Source organism: Schistocerca piceifrons, chromosome 2 (genome assembly GCF_021461385.2).
Source record: "Schistocerca piceifrons isolate TAMUIC-IGC-003096 chromosome 2, iqSchPice1.1, whole genome shotgun sequence".
Lineage (NCBI taxonomy): Eukaryota > Metazoa > Arthropoda > Insecta > Orthoptera > Acrididae > Schistocerca > Schistocerca piceifrons.
Genome location: NC_060139.1, coordinates 848,342,189 through 848,363,346, shown reverse-complemented (window position 1 = coordinate 848,363,346; position 21,158 = coordinate 848,342,189). Strand labels below are relative to the sequence as shown.

At 45.8% G+C, this 21,158-nt stretch overlaps 1 protein-coding gene across 1 annotated transcript in view; it reads left to right on the top strand.

Moving 5' to 3' along the window:
• The window catches only part of LOC124776579, a 349,622-nt gene that overhangs the window by 247,898 nt on the left and 80,566 nt on the right, over nt 1-21,158 (top strand). The window contains exons 2-3 of the mRNA XM_047251626.1: nt 7,284-7,422; nt 11,844-12,049. Of these exons, the coding sequence (XP_047107582.1) occupies nt 7,284-7,422; nt 11,844-12,049 (345 nt within the window). The remainder of the gene's footprint in view (nt 1-7,283; nt 7,423-11,843; nt 12,050-21,158) is intronic.

The following is a 21,158-nucleotide window of genomic DNA, read 5'->3' as shown; positions in this document are numbered from 1 at the left end:
GAAATACACTCCTGGAAATGGAAAAAAGAACACATTGACACCGGTGTGTCAGACCCACCATACTTGCTCCGGACACTGCGAGAGGGCTGTACAAGCAATGATCACACGCACGGCACAGCGGACACACCAGGAACCGCGGTGTTGGCCGTCGAATGGCGCTAGCTGCGCAGCATTTGTGCACCGCCGCCGTCAGTGTCAGCCAGTTTGCCGTGGCATACGGAGCTCCATCGCAGTCTTTAACACTGGTAGCATGCCGCGACAGCGTGGACGTGAACCGTATGTGCAGTTGACGGACTTTGAGCGAGGGCGTATAGTGGGCATGCGGGAGGCCGGGTGTACGTACCGCCGAATTGCTCAACATGTGGGGCGTGAGGTCTCCACAGTACATCGATGTTGTCGCCAGTGGTCGGCGGAAGGTGCACGTGCCCGTCGACCTGGGACCGGACCGCAGCGACGCACGGATGCACGCCAAGACCGTAGGATCCTACGCAGTGCCGTAGGGGACCGCACCGCCACTTTCCAGCAAATTAGGGACACTGTTGCTCCTGGGGTATCGGCGAGGACCATTCGCAACCGTCTCCATGAAGCTGGGCTACGGTCCCGTACACCGTTAGGCCGTCTTCCGCTCACGCCCCAACATCGTGCAGCCCGCCTCCAGTGGTGTCGCGACAGGCGTGAATGGAGGGACGAATGGAGACGTGTCGTCTTCAGCGATGAGAGTCGCTTCTGCCTTGGTGCCAATGATGGTCGTATGCGTGTTTGGCGCCGTGCAGGTGAGCGCCACAATCAGGACTGCATACGACCGAGGCACACAGGGCCAACACCCGGCATCATGGCGTGGGGAGCGATCTCCTACACTGGCCGTACACCACTGGTGATCGTCGAGGGGACACTGAATAGTGCACGGTACATCCAAACCGTCATCGAACCCATCGTTCTACCATTCCTAGACCGGCAAGGGAACTTGCTGTTCCAACAGGACAATGCACGTCCGCATGTATCCCGTGCCACCCAACGTGCTCTAGAAGGTGTAAGTCAACTACCCTGGCCAGCAAGATCTCCGGATCTGTCCCCCATTGAGCATATTTGGGACTGGATGAAGCGTCGTCTCACGCGGTCTGCACGTCCAGCACGAACGCTGGTCCAACTGAGGCGCCAGGTGGAAATGGCATGGCAAGCCGTTCCACAGGACTACATCCAGCATCTCTACGATCGTCTCCATGGGAGAATAGCAGCCTGCATTGCTGCGAAAGGTGGATATACACTGTACTAGTGCCGACATTGTGCATGCTCTGTTGCCTGTGTCTATGTGCCTGTGGTTCTGTCAGCGTGATCATGTGATGTATCTGACCCCAGGAATGTGTCAATAAAGTTTCCCCTTCCTGGGACAATGAATTCACGGTGTTCTTATTTCAATTTCCAGGAGTGTATCTTGTTCAGCCCAAAGTTCCAAGCGACTGGAAAAAAGCACAGGTGACTCCTGTGTATGTGAAGTGTAGAAAAATGGACCTGAGAAATTACAGGCCAATATCCATAATATCGGTTTGCTTCAGAATTCTTGAACATATTCACAGTTGGAATATAATAAATTTTCTTCAGACAGAGAAACTTATGCCCACGAAACAGCATGGTTTTAGAGATCATTTTCCCTTTTCTCAACCGGCCGCGGTGGTCTCGCGGTTCTAGGCGCGCAGTCCGGAGCCGTGCGACTGCTACGGTCGCAGGTTCGAATCCTGCCTCGGGCATGGATGTGTGTGATGTCCTTAGGTTAATTAGGTTTAAGTAGTTCTAAGTTCTAGGGGACTGATAACCACAGCAGTTGAGTCCCATAGTGCTCAGAGCCATTTGAACCCTTTTCTCACATGCGAACTATGGATGAAAAGCAACAAGCACATTCCATACCTCTAGATTTGTGGAACGCATTTGACACGGGCCGGCCGGTGTGGCCGTGCGGTTAAGGGCGCTTCAGTCTGGAACCGCGTGACCGCTACGGTCGCAGGTTCGAATCCTGCCTCGGGCATGGATGTGTGTGATGTCCTTAGGTTAGTTAGGTTTAATTAGTTCTAAGTTCTAGGCGACTGATGACCTCGATGACCTCAGAAGTTAAGTCGCATAGTGCTCAGAGCCATTTGACACGGTGCCCCTTGCCCCTTCCCCCACTGCAGACTATTAAAGGAGGTGTGAGCATACGGAATAGGTTCCCAGATATGTGAGTGATTTAGGATACTACTATTGGTTAGTTAATTTAAAATATTCTTTATTTATTTATTATTATAAATAAATATTGTTTATGTGTGCTTTTAATTAATGGATTTAGTTGGATTAGATTAGTTCCTTATTTCCTTTTATTTTAATTATCCTAAAAACCTGGAAAATATAAATATTTCGTTTTAATTACCACAGGAGAGCAAGAAATGTTTTCCGCAGCGGCGATCTTGCAGAAATTCCTCGTCGTTATCTGCTCCACCTGAAATCTCTAATACCTTTACTCGCTACGCAGATCGTCCGGCGCAACTGTGTGCTATGTTGTTTGATGAATCTGGATGATAGGTCCAACAATTTAGCGAGTTAAAGTTTATTAATTCGGAGGTAATCTCTCGACGAATGCAGGTTCGCACTGTCGTTCCAAACTTCATCTCCGAGCGATCTACGTCTCGTAATTTTTGTACGGTGATAATTAACTAATTTTGGTATGGAGATATACACAGCTTGAATACTTGATGTTAGTTATTGGATTTTATTTTGTGCAAAAAACTATTTTGAACATTTACTATATACCGTAATGGCGTCTCACAACAATACACTCTCTCTCCTCCTCTCACACGTCCGATCTCTCAATTTCCGTCACCAAGAGACTATAAAACAAATTTGGTTCGGTAAGACACAGAGATGCGTCCGTAGCACTGAACGTCCGATTGTCGCAGTCAGTATATGCCATCACCACAATATCAACTCGTCGCACCGAAGTTGAAGCGTTGCATACATTGGTTCAAATGATTCAAATGGCTCTAAGCACTATGGGACTTAACATCTGAGGTCATCAGTCCCCTAGACTTAGAAATTACTTGAACCTAACTAACCTATGGACATCACACACATCCATGCCCAAGGCAGGATTCGAACCTGCGGCCTTAGCAGTCGCGCGGTTCTGGACTGAAGCGCCTAGAACCGCTCGGCCACCGGGGCCGGCATACATTGGTACTAAGTGGATTGATGATACCTTAAATAAAAGAAGCCAGTATGCTGTCGTCGATGGCGATAGTTCATCAGAGAAAGGGTATCGTCAAGGAGTGTTCCAGTGAAGTGTGGTAGGACCGCTGTTATTTTCTGTTAACATAAATGATCTGGTGGACAGGATGGGCAACAGTCTGCAGTTGTTTGCTGATGATGCTGTGGTCTACGGCAAGAGGTCGAAGTTAAGTGACAGTAGCAGGGTGTAAGATGAATTAGACAAAATTTCTAGTTGATATGTTGAATGGCACCTAGTTCTAAATGCGGAATTAGCCGAACGGTCTAGGGCGCTGCAGTCATGAACTGTGCGGCTGGTCCCTGCGGAGGTTCGAGTCCTCCCTCGGGCATGGGTGTGTGTGTTTGTCCTTAGGATAATTTAGGTTAAGTAGTTGTAATCTTAGGGGCTGATGACCTTAGCAGTTAAGTCCCATAAGATTTCACACACATTTGGACATTTTCTTTAAATACGGAAAATGTAAGTTAATGCGGATGAGTCGGAAACTGCGGTGGGGAAGACGAATGGTCGATTCGGTTTATTGGGAGAATTCTAGGAAAGTGTGGTTCATCTCAGAGGAAACCACAGACAGGATGCTGGTGCGACCTATTCTTGAGTAGTGCTCGAGTTTTTGGGATCTGTAACAGGTCAGATTAAAGGAAGGCATCGAAGCAATTCGAAGGCGACATGCTAGATTTGTTACCGGTAGGTTCGAACAACACGCAAGTGTTACGGAAATGCTTCGGATACTTAAATGGGTATCCTTAGATAGAATGCGACGTCCTTTTCGAGGAACAATATTGAGAAAATTTAGAGAACCAGTATTTGAAGCTGGCTGTAGAACGATTCTACTGTCGCCAACATAAATTTCGCTTAAGGAGCAAGAAAGTAAGATACAAGAAATTAGGACTCTTACTGAGGCATATAGAAAGACGTTTTTCCCTTGATCTATTTGCGAGTGAAGAGGAAAGAAAATGACTAGTAGTGATACAGGTATCTTCCACCACTCACCATACGGTGGCTTGCAGAGTATGTACGTAGATGTAGATGTAGATATAGATGTAGATGTACATTACTGTCGTGGGTACAACATTTAAAATACATCAGAAAACGCTAGTTACTACCAGTTTGATAATAAATTGACGTATTCATTACAGACAAAGTTGAACCATTGTTGCATTTCTGAACATAGCCTGATTGTGATAATGTGGTTGTGGCCTCAGTGACCTTTCGACCTAGCTTCCGTTAGCAGTATGGCAGCAGTTACCCCTCATGCAAAATACACTACTGGCTACAAGAATTGCAACACCATGAAGACTGCATGCAACAAGCCGCAAACTGGCATCAATTGCACTATAAAAGCTCGGATATGCAAATCATTAGCTTTTCAGCTGTTGTGTACATAGTTCCGCGTAGTCAGCGCGTACACAACTTTCGCACTAGAGCGCGCCCCGCTAAGCACAACAGCGCAGGCGCAGCGATCGTCCGTCTCCGCACTACGAGATGGCGCTGCCATAGAGACGGACCAAATTCTGCTTCCGCCAATCCGCGTATTAATATGTAATGCAGCCAATGAGATTGCTGCTAATGTAGAACCTTATCTCCCCGCGGATCACACTCGCGCAGTGATACACGAACACGCGAGGTATTATAACCAGTGTACAGACCTCCGATTAGCCAGTCTGCATTTGTCCGCAGCAGTCTGTACCAGTCTGCATTAGTCTGTTCCAGTCTGTACGAGTTCTACATTTTTCTGTACCAGTCTATAGTCAAGTTTCAGTCTGCGACTAATAAGATTACCACATTCGTGTACATAGCCATGAAGACAAATGTATAGACACTTTTGTGAAGTATCAGAGATATATGTGAGAATAAGATTAACGTACCAATACCAAAGGAACTTCAGATTGTCTACATGTACGTCTACATGATTACTCTGCAATTCACGTTTAAGTGCTTGCCAGAGGGTTCATCGAACCACAATCATACTATCTCTCTACCATTCCACTCCCGAACAGCGCGCGGGAAAAACGAACACCTAAACCTTTCTGTTCGAGCTCTGATTTCTCTTATTTTATTTTGATGAACGTTCCTACCTATGTAGGTTGGGCTCAACAAAATATTTTCGCATTCGGAAGAGAAAGTTGGTGACTGAAATTTCGTAAATAGATCTCGCCGCGACGAAAAACGTCTTTGCTTTAATGACTTCCATCCCAACTCGCGTATCATATCTGCCACACTCTCTCCCCTATTACGTGATAATACAAAACGAACTGCCCTTTTTGGCACCCTTTCAATGTCCTCCGTCAATCCCACCTGGTAAGGATCCCACACCGCGCAGCAATATTCTAACAGAGGACGAACGGGTGTAGTGTAAGCTGTCTCTCTAGTGGACTTGTTGCATCTTCTAAGTGTCCTTCCAATGAAACGCAACCTTTGGCTCGCCTTCCCCACAATATTATCTATGTGGTCTTTCCAACTGAAGTTGTTCGTAATTTTAACACCCAGGTACTTAGTTGAATTGACAGCCTTGATAATTGTACTATTTATCGAGTAATCGAATTCCAGCGGATTTCTTTTCGAACTCATGTGGATCACCTCACACTTTTCGTTATTTAGCGTCAACTGCCACCTGCCACACCATACAGCAATCTTTTCTAAATCGCTTTGCAACTGATACTGGTCTTCGGGTGACCTTACTAGACGGTAAATTACAGCATCATCTGCGAACAACCTAAGAGAACTGCTCAGATTGTCACCCAGGTCATTTATATAGATCAGGAACAGCAGAGGTCCCAGGACGCTTCCCTGGCGAACGCCTGATATCACTTCAGTTTAACTCGATGATTTGCCGTCTATTACTACGAATTGCGACCTTCCTGACAGGAAATCACGAATCCAGTCGCACCACTGAGACGATACCCCGTAGGCCCGCAGCTTGATTAGAAGTCGCTTGTGAGGAACGGTGTCAAAAGCTTTCCGGAAATCTAGAAATACGGAATCAACTTGAGATCCACTGTCGGTAGCGGCCTTTATTTCGTGCGAATAAAGAGCTAGCTGCGTTGCACAAGAACGATGTTTTCTGAAGCCATACTGATTACGTATCAATAGATCGTTCCCTTCGAGGTGATTCATAATGTTTGAATACAGTATATGCTTCAAAACCCTACTGCAAACCGACGTCAATGATATAGGTCTGTAGTTCGATGGATTACTCCTACTACCCTTCTTAAACAATGGTGCGACCTGCGCAATTTTCCAATCTGTAGGTACAGATCTATCGGTGAGCGAGCGGTTGTATATGATTGCTAAGTAGGGAGCTATTGTATCAGTGTAATCTGAAAGGAACCTAATCGGTATACAATCTGGACCTGAAGACTTGCCCGTGTCAAGCGATTTGAGTTGCTTCGCAACCCCGAAGGTATCTACTTCTAAGAAACTCATGCTAGCAGCTGTTCGTGTTTCAAATTCTGGAATATTCCATTCGTCTTCCCTGGTGAAGGAATTTCGGAAAACTGCGTTCAAAAATTCCGCTAAAGCGGCACAGTCGTCGGTAACAGTACCATCGGCACTGCGCAGCGAATGAATTGACTGCGTCTTGCCGCTTGTGTACTTTACATACGACCAGAATTTCTTCGGATTTTCTACGAAATTTCGAGACAATGTTTCGTTGTGGAATCTATCAATTGTAAATAGCGTCCAGAACCAAGTTAAGTAATTTTTATGCTTGTTATTATGTTAATAAATGTGTGTGAAAATTAATCAAGTTCTGTTTAAAGTTGGTCACCGTCAATCTGCTACTCTAAGCGTGCAAGTGGCATTTCTATCGTCTGACCTAACGGCAGAAGATAAACACGCCACGATAAGACCACGAGACATATTGCTGACACTCGCCTACTTCGTTAGAGCGACAGGTCAAAGAATCTCATGGTGTGTGTGCTGAAGGTCTTACAGTACGCACACCACACCAGCTTTCCGCGCAAGGTGGGAGTAACGCCACATGCTACAGACTGGAAAATATGCGGCCCAACTGACAGTATCGCCGCTTGTGTTGCAGATGGGCCAGGCGGCGCCGGAACGCAAAGCGGGCGGCAAGCGCGCGCGCTGCTGGCTGTGGCTGGGGCTCGCGTTCACCGCCGCGCTGCTCTACCTGGCCAGCGTCGCGCCCACCGCCTACCACCGACACATCCTGCCAGGTCAGTCACACCGCCACCAGTGCCACACACGATGGTAGTACTGTACGAACATCCGATGGCTTGGTGCTTACATTGTTTGCTGGTAACATGGTTACATGGTTCAGTGGTAGCATGGTTGCAAGGTTCAGTAGTAACATGGTTCTGTGGTTCAGCAGTAACATGGTTATATGGTTTGGTCGTAACGTATTTATATGATTTGGTGGTAACATACGCTACTGGCCATTAAAATTGCTACACCAAGAAGAAATGCAGATGATAAACGGGCATTCATTGGACGAGTATATTACACTAGAACTGACATGTGATTACATTTTCACGCAATTTGGGTGCATAGATCCTGAGAAATCAGTACCCAGAACAACCACCTCTGGCCGTAATAACGGCCTTGATACGCCTGGGCATTGAGTCAAACAGAGCTCGGATGGCGTGTACAGGTACAGCTGTCCATGCAGCATCAACACGATACCACAGTTCATCAAGAGTAGTGACTGGCGCATTGTGACGAGCCAGTTGCTCGGCCACCATTGACCAGACGTTTTCAATTGGTGATAGATCTGAAGAATGTGCTTGCCAGGGCAGCAGTCGAACATTTTCTGTATCCAGAAAGGCCCGTACAGGACATGCAACATGTGGTCGCGCATTATCCTGCTGAAATGTAGGGTTTCGCAGGGATCGAATGAAGGATAGAGCCACAGGGCGTACGCGCGACCGCCACGGTCGCAGGTTCGAATCCTGCCTCGGGCATGGATGTGTGTGACGTCCTTAGGTTAGTTAGGTTTAAGTAGTTCTAAGTTCTAGGGGACTGATGACCACAGCAGTTAAGTCCCATAGTGCTCAGAGCCATTTGAACCATTTGAACAGGTCGTAACACATCTGAAATGTAATGTCCACTGTTCAAAGTGCCGTCAATGCGAACAAGAGGTGACCGAGACGTGTAACCAATGGCACCCCCTACCATCACGCCGGGTGATACGCCAGTATGGCGATGACGAATACACCCTTCCAATGTGCGTTCACCGCGATGTTGCCAAACACGGATGCGACCATCATGATGCTGTGAACAGAACCTCGATTCATCCGAAAAAATGACGTTTTGCCATTCGTGCACCCATGTTCGTCGTTGAGTACACCATCGCAGGCGCTCCTGTCTGTGATGCAGTGTCAAGGGTAACCGCAGCCATGGTCTCCGAGCTGATAGTCCATGCTGCTGCAAACGTCGTCGAACTGTTCGTGCAGATGGTTGTTGTCTTCTGTTGACTCAGGAATCGAGACGTGACTGCACGATCCGTTACAGCCATGCGGTTTAGATTCCTGTCATCTCCACTGCTAGTGATACGAGGCCGTTGGGATCCAACACGGCGTTCTGTATTACCCTCCTGCATCCACCGATTCCATATTCTGCTAATAGTCATTGGATCTCGACCAACGCGAACAGCAATGTCGCGATACGATAAACCGCAATCACGATAGGCTCCAATCTGACCTTTATCAAAGTCGGAAACGTGATGGTACGCATCACAACAACGTTTCACCAGGCAACGCCGGTCAACTGCTGTTTGTGTATGAGAAATCGGTTGGAAACTTTCTTCATGTCAGCACGTTGTAGGTGTCGTCACCGGCGCCAACCTTCTGTGAATGCTCTGAAAAGCTAATCATTTGCATATCACAGCATCTTCTTCCTGTCGGTTAAATTTCACGTCTGTAGCACGTTATCTTCGTGGTGTAGCAATTTTAATGGCCTGTAGTGTAGTTTCATGGTTTGGTGGTTGGTGTCCCTATACATCGTCTCATGGTTGCCGCTCGATCTCACCATAATGTTGCAACTGGAGGCTGAAGTGATTGCAGAATCAGTCGTTGGCGAAAACACTGGCCCTCGCCAGAGTACATGCGGATCAGCCTGAAATTTTTGTAAGTCCCCAATGCATTAGCTCAGGCGGTGCGGCAGGCCAGCTGAGTCGTCGTCACCTCTCAGTTTAAAAGTCTGGCAGTGGAGGCTCTCAAAGATTGAGTGATTTCTGATGGAATGTTAATTAAAAGGAAATCTCGCATTGCTGTGTTTTGCATTTCTTACTAAGTTCAGATTGGCTGGGCTCCAGATATTCCTGGCGCCAACCAATAAAAATGCTAATCCCTTCCTCTAGATCGTTAACCAATAATGTTCATCTTACCATCCTCCGCAGAAAAAAGTCGCTTCACTCTCTCTTTGGCCAGTGAAGTGGTCTTCGTCACCCATAAGCTGTTTCTCTCTAGCCCGTAATTTATTCGCCGTGTGATGGCAGTTCTTGTATTGTGTAAACATTTGTGTTTTTGCAGAGTCAGTATTTCCAGCGGTTTCTTACGTTTCCAAGACCTAAACTGTGGGACCCCAGTCTGTCTTCGAGATGTCCTCTGGCGTCCTTTGCTTTTTTCAGAAAGAATCAGCTTTCTATATTTGAGCACTATAGTGCCTTCCGCTAAAAAGCGAACCTCTTCGCTCCACACCTAGGTTGTAAAATGTTTCGCCAGCAGCGTGCGCAACCAGAGATCGTATCTTCGTTCGTTGAGATGAAAGCTTGACTCCCGGCACGGCACGCTTCTCCCACGGCGCCGGCCGGAGTGGCCGAGCGGTTCTAGGCGCTTCAGTCTCGAACCGCGCTGCTGCTACGGTCGCAAGTTCGAATCCTGCCTCGGGCATGGATGTGTGTGGCGTCCTTAGGTTAGTTAGGTTTAAGTAGTTCTAAGTTCTAGGGGACTGATGACCAAAAATGTAGAGTCCCATAGTGCTCAGAGCCATTTGAACCATCTCCCTCGGCCGGTCATCTGCAAATTAGCTCTAAAGGTTGCGGCGGACTCTACTGTCTGCGGTAATCTCCGTCCTGTTTCCACCACTCACAGTGCTTCCAACGTCCGCTCCGATAGCTGAGTCAGCGTGACGGATTGCCGTCCTACGGGCTCGGGTTCGATTCCCGGCTGGGTCGGGATTTTCTCTGCTCAGGGACTGGGTGTTGTGCTGTCTTCATCATTATTTAATCCCCATCCGGCGCACAGGTTACACAATGTGGCGTCGAATGTAATAAGACATGCACCAAGGCGGCCGGACCTGTCCCGCAAGAGACCTCCCGGCCAATGACGCCAAACGCTCATTTCCATATCCACAATGCTTTCAACGGTTCTCACTTCTACAAAGCATACAAATTCGAAAGAAGCTTAAAAGAAGAGTAAGTTCGCATTAGTGAGTTACTGACAGTCACTAGTACTGCTGTTTATTGTATTCCATGGTGACAGTTAAATGATATGAAATGATCGAATTGCATTGATGACCGGGAGTTCCCACGCGGGGAAGATGTACCGCCGATTTGGGAGTCTTTTCAGCTGACGCCACATTATCAACTCGCGTGTCGATGATGATGAAGATGAAGATGACACAGCATCCAGTCCGCAAGCAGAGAAAATCTCCTACCCAGCTGGAAATCGAACCTGGCCACACTGAATGGCAGACAGAGGCGGTGACTAATGAGTTAAGAAGGCGGATATTCAATCAAATAGATCTTTCATTGTGGATTTGTATAGATTGCGTGACTGTTTGCAGATAAATGGTCACGTAAGAAATCTTTTATAAGTGATTGGTAATTAAGAATTTATATTTACAATGAAAATTGGATTTTTGTGTATGATATGTAATTTGAAATAAGAAGACGTGCATTTTTCATAAAAATGACTATTAGGTATTTGTTAATTAGAGTGTATTTGATGAATTTTATATATAAATTGAATTGAACTAAAAAAACGAAAAATGTATTGACCGAAATGAGATATGAACCAGCGATTACGAGTCTCGAGCGCTACTGATTTTTTTCCGATCTTTATGCATTTTACACTGCACAGAAATGCTCATAGAACAAGCATATTTGTTTAACAATTTGCTTCTGCCGGAAATCGAAACCAGACCGGCCACTTGACAGACGAGGACTCTACCACCGAGCCACAGCGACTGTCGAAAAATCGACCTTACTTTAGGGCCCTAAAGATACTCGGAAAACTTCACAACTTAAAAGTCGATTTGCTCGCAAATTTTTGAGAGCTGCAACGAGCTGCTGCGGGGGACTGATATTTGAGTTCTGAACTTCACGCGCCACAAATATATATAAAAGAAAATAAAAATGAAGGGTGAAAGTGAAGGCTTACTTTCATCTCCATTACATAGTGATTTCCTGTGATTAGTACGTTACTGAGAAAGAGGTTTTCCATAAAGAGATGCAAGTCACGATGGCAAAGTAGTGCAGTCTTAGAGTGGTTTATTTATGTCGCTCGTATCTCATCAACTAAATCACACATAAATTCTGACGTAATTGCGGCAGAGAAAATGTTTTTATAATGGTGTTTAGTATTGTGCCGTGTTGTCAGCAGCGGCCGATAGGCAGTGCTTGGTGCGTGTGTTGCAGGGATGGTGGCGGTGGAAAGCGAGGAGGAGCGCCGGCTGGCGGCGCAGTCGTCGGCGGCGAGCTTCGCGGTGGACACGGCGGGCTGCCGCATCCCGGCGCTGCAGGCCTGGGACCCGCAGGTGCGACGTTTCGTCGAGCCCCCGCCGCACATCGACTGCGGCCGGCCGCGGCTCGTCACCTCGGACGACGCGCGCCTCTACATCCGGGTACGGTAAGCTGCCTCTCTACTGTTCTCATCCTATCCCAACGCCAATCCCAATCCCTGTCCTAGTCCAACCCAGATGGATCTCCTCTCATCATGTGCTCCTACATTTACGTCTCTTATACCCCAAGAGCCACGCAGCTTCCCGTGGTGAGATTGCTTATGTTCCTTTACGATACATATAGCCGCGGTGCAGCTGCAACAACATCGGAAGTGTATCTCATGTCCCTCGAACCGTCGACCTCAACGTGAATAGGGTGGCTTGTGTGCTTCCACGATACAGACTGTCGTACCTTAAATGCATCCACAATATGTAGCTATCTCATACCTCGTGAACCGTGGACCTTGCTGTGGTAGGGGGGTGAACTGCGTGCCTGGACGATACAGAAAGTCATACCTTAGGTACCACAAAATCTGACGGGCTTTTCTTGTCCACTAACTGTGGACCTTATTTTGATAGGGTGGCTTGCATACCCCATCAATACAGGTAGTCGTACAGGAGGTATTCCCACATAGATGTGTAAAGGTGTTACCACACTGGACTACTCATACTCCACAAACCGTGGGCCTTGCTATGGAAGGGTGGTTTACATACCTCAGCGATACAGATAGTCAAACCATAAATGCAACTGCTTCAGATTGATGTCTAATACCTCACGAACTGTCGACCTCACCATGGTAGAGTGACTAATGAGCCTCAGAGATACAGACAGCTGTACTGTAAGTGTTATCATGTCATAGGGGTATCTCGTCCCATAAAAACCGCGGACCTTGCCACGGTAGATCGCTTGTGTACATCTATACAGATTGTCTCATACCTTAAGTGCAGCCACAACAGAGGACTACCTCCTCATGTCTTAAGAACCGTGGACCTTTCCGCACTAGGGTGGCTTGCATGCCCCATTAATATAGACAGTTACACAATAAGTGCAACCGCGTAGGAGGGTATCTCATACCCCACCAACTGTGGGCCTTGCCGCGTTAGTGGGACTTAAACGTGCCTCAGCGGTACTGGTCGTGGTACCACAAGTGCAGCCATATTAGAGGGTTATCTCATGCCTCAGCCAACGGCCTTGACGAAGTGTTACAACGATTCCCGTCTGATCACCGAGGTTTTGCGCTGTCGGGCTGGGCTAACACTTGGATGTGTGACCATTTGGTCTGCAAGTGACGTGCACTCAGCTCTTGTGAGGCAAACTGAGGAGCTACTTCATTGAGAAGCAGCGGCTCCGGTCTTGTAAACTGACATACGGCTGGGAGAGCAAAGTGCTGACGACATGCCCCTCCATATTCGCATTCAGTGACACCTGTGGGTTGAGGATGACACGGCGGCCGGTCGGTACAGGGGTCCTTCACGGCCTGTTCTGGCGGAGTTTCGTTTCAGTTTCTATCTCATGCCCTGCGAACTGTCGGCTAACTAGTAGACTGACTTATTTGTCTCGGTAATACAGACAGCTGTAGTGCAAATGCTACCATATTGGAGGGGTGCCTCGTACCTTAAAAACTGTGGGCTTTACCGTGCCTTGCGTACCGCAGCGATGCAGATAGGTGAACAGTAAGAGCATCCACACTGGAAGGGTGTGTCAGGATATGAACTAGTTGCGGACGAAACAAAAAAATCTTATTTGCATATCTATGCTATTTACCAGATAGCCGTGTTGCGTATCCTCTTGAGTACTGAGATACCCGAGTTCTGTCTCGCATATTTTCCTTCCTGCTCAGTCAGACTGAGACATAGCCACCAAATCCACTACGATTTCGTAGGCATGTTAAAATGTTTGTACGAAATATTGTAACATTTATGGTACATTTTTTTACTAAGTCTTTTTGTACAACATGATTTTCTGTTTTCATCTACGCCAGAAATTTGTATGCTATAGCTTTGATATACTATAGACTACTTATTTCGCCTTGTCTAAATTGTATCATTTTTTGTTGTAGAAATTCCTTCTCGTCAACTGTTTTCTTATTTTGTCTAATGTTTTTCAAGTTTATTCTATTCATTTTTATGAATGCAGGTGCTTGTATCTCACTGATGGCTACCAATCTGAAATATGTTTGAGCGTAAATGAAACTTTAGACGAATACTTTAGTATGCATTCGTCGTTGGTGTCAGAGGAGAGGAGAATTCTGTTCCTAGTGATGGTGCAAATTTAAGTCCTTACTGGATGTACTGTTGTAACGGATAATCTGGAAACTGACGTGCAGCTTTGTCGTGTGGTTGAAGGCCATAACCTCGTTTGCGAAACAATCACCTAACTCACCAGGTGAGACAATAGCAAGCCCGAAAAAAGTCTTTCTGAAGTGTAAAGTGTTACCCTGGCTAGCCTCTTTCTTTACGTGACCGAGTGATTGAATTTTGCGGAATCAAGTCAAGGTGGAAACGACGTCCTATCATAGATGTATTTGGCCAAATAATGACGACATCAGAATGAGTAGCCGCCCGCATCTCGTGGTCGTGCGGTAGCGTTCTCGCTTCCCACGCCCGGGTTCCCGGGTTCGATTCCCGGCGGGGTCAGGGATTTTCTCTGCCTCGTCATGGCTGGGTGTTGTGTGCTGTCCTTAGGTTAGTTAGGTTTAAGTAGTTCTAAGTTCTAGGGGACTTATGACCACAGCAGTTGAGCCCCATAGTGCTCAGAGCTATTTTTTTTAGAATGAGTAGCCTCCTCAAAGTCAATACAAACAGCCCACGGAGAAAAATTTACTGATAAATAATTACTTAGTTTTTGAAGGGCCGACATGTACATACTACGAGATTTGCTTGTCAATAAAGTAAAAAGTAACAGTATGTATGTATAATTGTTAGAACCATGAACTACAAAAAGGTGTTTAAAAAGGGAGGGGAGGATAATAAAAGTACTGTCCATAAATAACGTATCACACTGTTTAAGAATGACAGATTTTTTCCAGTGGTTAGCCCTATAACAACAACAGGCTTTATACAGTGGTTAGACCTATAATCGTAATAACAAATAACAAATTTTCATCTAAAGTAATTATAAGAAATAGGGGAGAGAGTGTCACGGACGTGATACAGGATCTGGGGTGGACATAATTGAAACACAGGTGTTTCTAGTTGCGGGGGGATCTTCTCACGAAATTTCAATCACCATCTTCCTCCTCTGAATACGACAATATTTCGTTGATGCCGACCTGCAGAGGAAGAAACGATCACGATAATAAAGTAAGGGAAATCAGAGCTCGCACGGATAGATGTAAGTGTTAGAGAGTGGGATAACAGAGACTATTGTGAGGGTGGTTCGATGAACGCTCTGCCAGGCGCTCAAGTCTGATTTACAGAGCATCCATGTAGATGTAGACTAAGTTATTTAGATACTGAGATATAATCGCGCCCAACTCCGATAGGGCCCTTGGCAATTTAGGATGAAGCCGAGTTAACTGCATTTTTTTCTAATCAGAATGACATCTTTGTTATTCAAGCTAATTAAGTCATCAGTAGAAATCTCAGAATGAAGAACTTTGCTTGATCATTCGCACAACTGCTCAACCGCCTTATGTTTGGAAGAGTTACTTACGTTTTGCCTGAGCGTAGACTGGACATCGACAGGGTCATGGTTGTGAGAAATAGTCTCTTCACGAGTCTTACCTGTTACATCAATATTTAGATAGGCTTTGCAAGTCTTTTTACAGCAAAACATTGTTAAATTTCACTATTTAGAGTTCGATGGAAACAAAGCTTGTACCCCTCTATCACACGCAGTTGTTCCTTTGTTACTAAACATCGTTTCAAACCCACTCCACGCCCACCTGTAGCTAATCAAGATCGTACACGCAACTAATATGTTTACGGTACACGGACGATTATTACAGCGTCTGAAGTAAATCCATCCGAAACTAGTATCTGGTTGTATCTCGTATCTCACGAATCGCGGACCTTACCACAGTAGGGGGACTTCGTATCTTAAGAATACAGATAGTCGTACGATGTGTGTAACCACATAGGAGGGGTACTCATGCGCTATGAAACGTGCACCTCGCAGCAGTGGGATGGCTTCTGTGCCCCAATGACACAGGTAACCGTGATAAAGCATCACCACAGTGGAAGGATATCCTTGGAGAGGTCGGGCAAACATATGGAATACTAAGCGAGGCAGCAACCTTTTGAGTAGTTGTAGGGCAACAGCCTAGATGATCGAATGATTTGGCCTTGTGACATCAACCAACATAGCCTTGCTGTGTTGGTATTGAGAACGGCTAAAAGCACGTTGAAACTATAATTATTATTTTTCCGATGGCATACAGCTCTACTCTACAGGTTAATGATAGAATCCTCTTGGTTAAATATTATAGAGGCAAAACTGTACCCATTCAGATCTCCGGGCAGGGACTGCTCAGGAGGAAATTCTCATCAGTAAACACTGAACTTGCGTTCTAAGGGTCCGTGCATGGAAATATCGATCCCTTAATCAGAGATTTTAAATCGTAAATGCAAATTTTGAAGCTGAATACAGTGGTAATTAGTGAAATGCGGTGAGAGGAAGAACATGGCTTCAGTTAGGCGTCTGCAGAGTTATAAAAGAAAAATCAGATATGGGCAATGGAGGAATAGGTCTAGTCACGAATAAGAAAATTGGAATGCAGAGAAACTACTAGGAACAATGTAGTGAACGTGTTACCGTAAGCAAGATAGACACAAGGCCAATACCCACTGTACCGCTATCGCCCAGGTCCGGACACCGTCTCAAGTATACTTACGGTGTACACAATGAATGTGACGAAAGGAGTGTACGGTCTTACTGCCTAACTTTACTGATATTTACGCCCGGCAAGATCGTGAATCGAGCACTTATTTGGCGGAGCGGACACAAGAAAGAATCATGATAATATGTGAGACCCGAATCTGTACTTTCGTAAAATAGTTCTCTAAACTCTGTTTAACAGCACCCGACTCACCGCCTTGTTAATATAGGATTGCGTGAGGCGCTTTTAGAATTTGTTAAAACTGACGTCTTCGTGGAGCGTTCATACTGACAAAAAAAACGTAAACATAATCTCAGGGATTGTATTTTGTGTTAGCACATTGAAGTATTGCTGCAGGATATCTTTACTGTAGATAAATTTAATTAAAAGAAACCGTGTAATGAAAGAACGTATTTCCCTTTTTTAAACGTAATAATCTTCACCTTGCCGAGAAGCGGCCAATGCCTGGACTTAACTGAATGTTCTTAGTTTTTACCTTAATACGACATATATTAATATATTCACTTTCTTTTCCTTAATAATTATGCTACGAGTCTTTTAAAGCGTCCGTTGACGGCGGAACGCTTTGAAATTATAATGAAATTATTCCTACGCAAGATGTCTGCCAAAAATGGTCGATTGTTCGACCGTTCTTGCTGTTTATTCCACGTGCTGATAACCTTACAAATAATATTTTTATTTCTGCGTGAAGGTCACTATGCAAATGAAAGAAAATGCACAATCAGCATAAATTACCATATATTATTTAAAATTTACGACTTACAATGCGAAATGGCCGCCGTAGTGAGCGTTAGATTCGAGACTAGAACAGAGAGTGAGTAATAACGCTGGGCTTTTTAGTTTCTTTCGCCAGTGAGTAAAAGAACAATTAATTACCACAAAGATCCTATACAGTTATCTTATAGAGTGTGTTTGTACCATTATTATTTCATTTCATTGTAAATTACCGTTATGACAGCTAATTGCACGCGCATCTTCAAAGTTTTTACAGTTTTCATTTTACTTTGTTTTGTGTCTGACTTGTCGTCACACGATTTAATATTTTATACCGTGTACCGGTGCAACACCATGGTAGTGTAAGTTTAAGTCCCAAATAGCTTCACAGATTAAGAGATTGAAAGAATGTGTGAAACGATTAAAAAAATTATTCACATAGTGAAGGGAGACGAAAATTTGTGATGGGTGACTCGAATTCCATAGTAGGAAAAGGAAGAGAAGGAAAAATGGTGGGAGAATAGGGACTGTGGGAAAGTAATGAAAAAGAGAGCCGCTTTATAGAATTTCCCACAGAGGATAAGTTAATCATCTGTAGCACTTGGTTTAATAGTGATGCGGAAAAGACGTGGATACACAGGAAGGTTTCATACTGATTATATGATGGTAAGACAAATATTTTGAAACCTCATTAAAAGTGTAATACGTTTCCAGGAGCCCAATTGGATTCTGACCATAATTTATTGGCTTTGAAATACGGATTAAAACTGAAGGAGTTGAAGAGATGTAGGAAATTAAAGATATGGGACGTCTTGAGAACCAAGACGTGTTGAGAGTTCCCGAGGGACCATTAGGTAACGCTTGACTGAAACAGTGGAAAGGAATACAGTACAAAACGAATGGGTAGCTTTGAGGGATGAAATAGTCAAAGCAGCAGGGAATAAAATATAAGGGGTGTTCAAAAAGAAACGAACCGGGGTCTGGAATGCGCAAACCTCTGACAGGAGGGTAATATCATGGCGTTTGCAATTAGGTGTGTTTCTGACTAGAGCGTGGAAGTTCACAGCCCGTTGCTAGAGGGCACGCATGCACGTCCTGTGACTGTACAGTGCTAGCAGCAGCATGCATCAATCGTCCAACACTGGCAGTCGAATTGCATACAGTGACATGGAGGCGTCAAAAGAAGAGCAAAGAGGTGTTGTTCATTTTCTGACAGCGGAAAGAGTAGGAGGAACGGACATTCATCGACAAACGTCACAAGTGTACGGTGAACACTGCATGTCCCTTGCAAGGGTCAAGGCGTGGCACAACCGCTTCAGGGAAGGATGGGTGTCGTTAGCCGATGATGCACGGTCTGGAGCACCACACTGCATTACCGATGACATCGTCCAGCTGGCGGATGCACTCATTACCCTGGACCGCCGAGTGACAGTGAAAGCATTAGCCACCGTGGTCGAACTGAGTACCGAAAGTGTTCAGACCATTATGAAGGAAAGACTGCACATGTGCAAAGTGTGTGCTCAGTGGGTCCCCACAGTCTTCAACCACACCAGGAAGCATGTGGAATTGCCCACTGTCTTGCTCATCTGCAGTGCTATGCTCAGGAAGGGAATGCGTTTCTGGCGCGAGTGGTGGCTGGAGATGTGTCATGGTGGGAAAAGGTTAGCTTTGGTGCAGTATTTTGGAGCGTACAAGTTACGGCCAGGTGTGGGCCTGTTGACAGTAAGTTACGCTACCAGCTGTTGCGAAGCAGAATGGAGGCCACAGGGCCGTAGACCTACTGAAAAGAGTAAATGCAACAGTTTTCATGGCACAAGTTACAGGTAGAAGCGGCCCACTGACCCAACCCAGGTGTTATGAGTACATACTCAGAGCGGCACGTTAGCAAAACAGAGGCACACAGCCACGTATAAATAGTTGCCGGTTCACTAACAAGGTATTCAAGTTTGACAGCTCTCCTGGATGGCGGGGCATGTGACACCACTGGCTAGACGCAGCAGCAGATGGGGCACCAGCTTTCCAGTCCACAGCAGGTCATTGGTTCAACCCTCTGAGACCAACATAGGGTCCGCAGCCAGCCAGTGGTGGGCCACTCCACGGCTCGCTACTGTGAGCAATCTTGTTGGCTCCCAACACACACCAGAGGCATCTCGAGGCGAGAGCTGCAGGTTTGGACGCCGGATTGCGGGCGCTTGTGGTCGCTGCGATATTAGCTACGTCAGTGAGGAACCACACCGCGGTTCGCCTTGCAACGGGTGGCGCTGAGTCAATAGGGACGGAGACCGCTGAGTCGACTGCCCGCGCGACCTGATGTCGTCACAACTCCACGGCCGTACAAGACCGACACACAGCAGGGCATTGCACGGGTCACTGAGGCAGCCATTCCGTGCCAAGCTATTTCACAGACAGCGAAGTGGTGTCTGCAGCATTGTGGGACCCCGTGATGCAGACCGAGAGGAATGGGAGCACTGTAGCTAAAATAATAAATCACTTGGGAATCTGAGGCGAATTTTAATACAGTGCATCCCGACAGTTTCCATCCTCGTCCAATATCCATCTACATTTGGTATCAGAATAGCAGGCGTCGTCTGCACAATACGAGGTTCGAGCCCACCTCCTGCATTACATTCACAAAATGTGATGAGTGTTGACCAATTTTACTTTTTGTGTGTTGGACGTTTTCTTTCTTTTTTGTTTGTGTTTCGAGTATGGCTCCTGGCAGACCACTTTACATGTTTTGCGTAGGTATATTACTTTTGTTTGTCAGAATAAGTGTTATTTTGTTTGGGGCAGTAAGAGTTTTTTCTTTCATGGCATTTAATTACTTCTGTACTGGGTTGGGTACGATGTTTTATCTCCTCCTAAAACGTAAAATAAGATACTGGGATGTAGAAGTCAGTTTATTTTTGTAGTTAAATGTTTTGTTTCTGTGGGATTTTATAGGCTGAAATGGGACTAACTAGGAATGAAAGCAACACAGTGGAAGAGTCAGGGACGCAAGGTAAGTTGGAACCAGAAGCGGTACGGATATTTTTTGGAAAAGGTAGCACAATTCACAGCGGACAATATGGAGTTGGGAAGTGAATTAACATCTAGAAGTGAACGGGAAACTGCATCAGATCAGTCGTTTTTGCTTATGATACCTCAGCGGGAGACTGATCCAGCCACGAGTTTGATTATTCTGTTTTCTGGCAAGGCATCTGAGGATGTGCGTTCGTTTGTGGAGGTCTTGAAAACTTCAGTTGTGATGAATGGTTGGTCTGATGAACAGTTGTTACATGTAGCCCAGCTTAGATTAACGGGTGAAGCAAAGACATATGTAACATGTTCTGAGGCCTTAAGGAAAGCGGGACAGTTTAAGAAGTTGAAGGAGGGGCTTTTACAGAGGTACAAAAAACAGAATAGCGCTCGATACTTCAGGGAGAGGTTGAGTACAATGACGAGGAGGCAGAGGGAGACGGTAGAGAAATTTGCGGACAGGATAAGAGAAATTAATTAGTATACTTACGAGTTAGGTCAGTGCGATGAGGTGAATGGTGTTCTGTTGCAGGAGGCCGAGCAAAGGGCACTTGGTGTATTTTTGTGGGGGTTACTGTCGCATATGGCGCGGAAAGTGAGTGAAAGGACTCCAAAAGATTTATATTTGGCAATTCAGCTGACAATCCAATGTGAAGAAA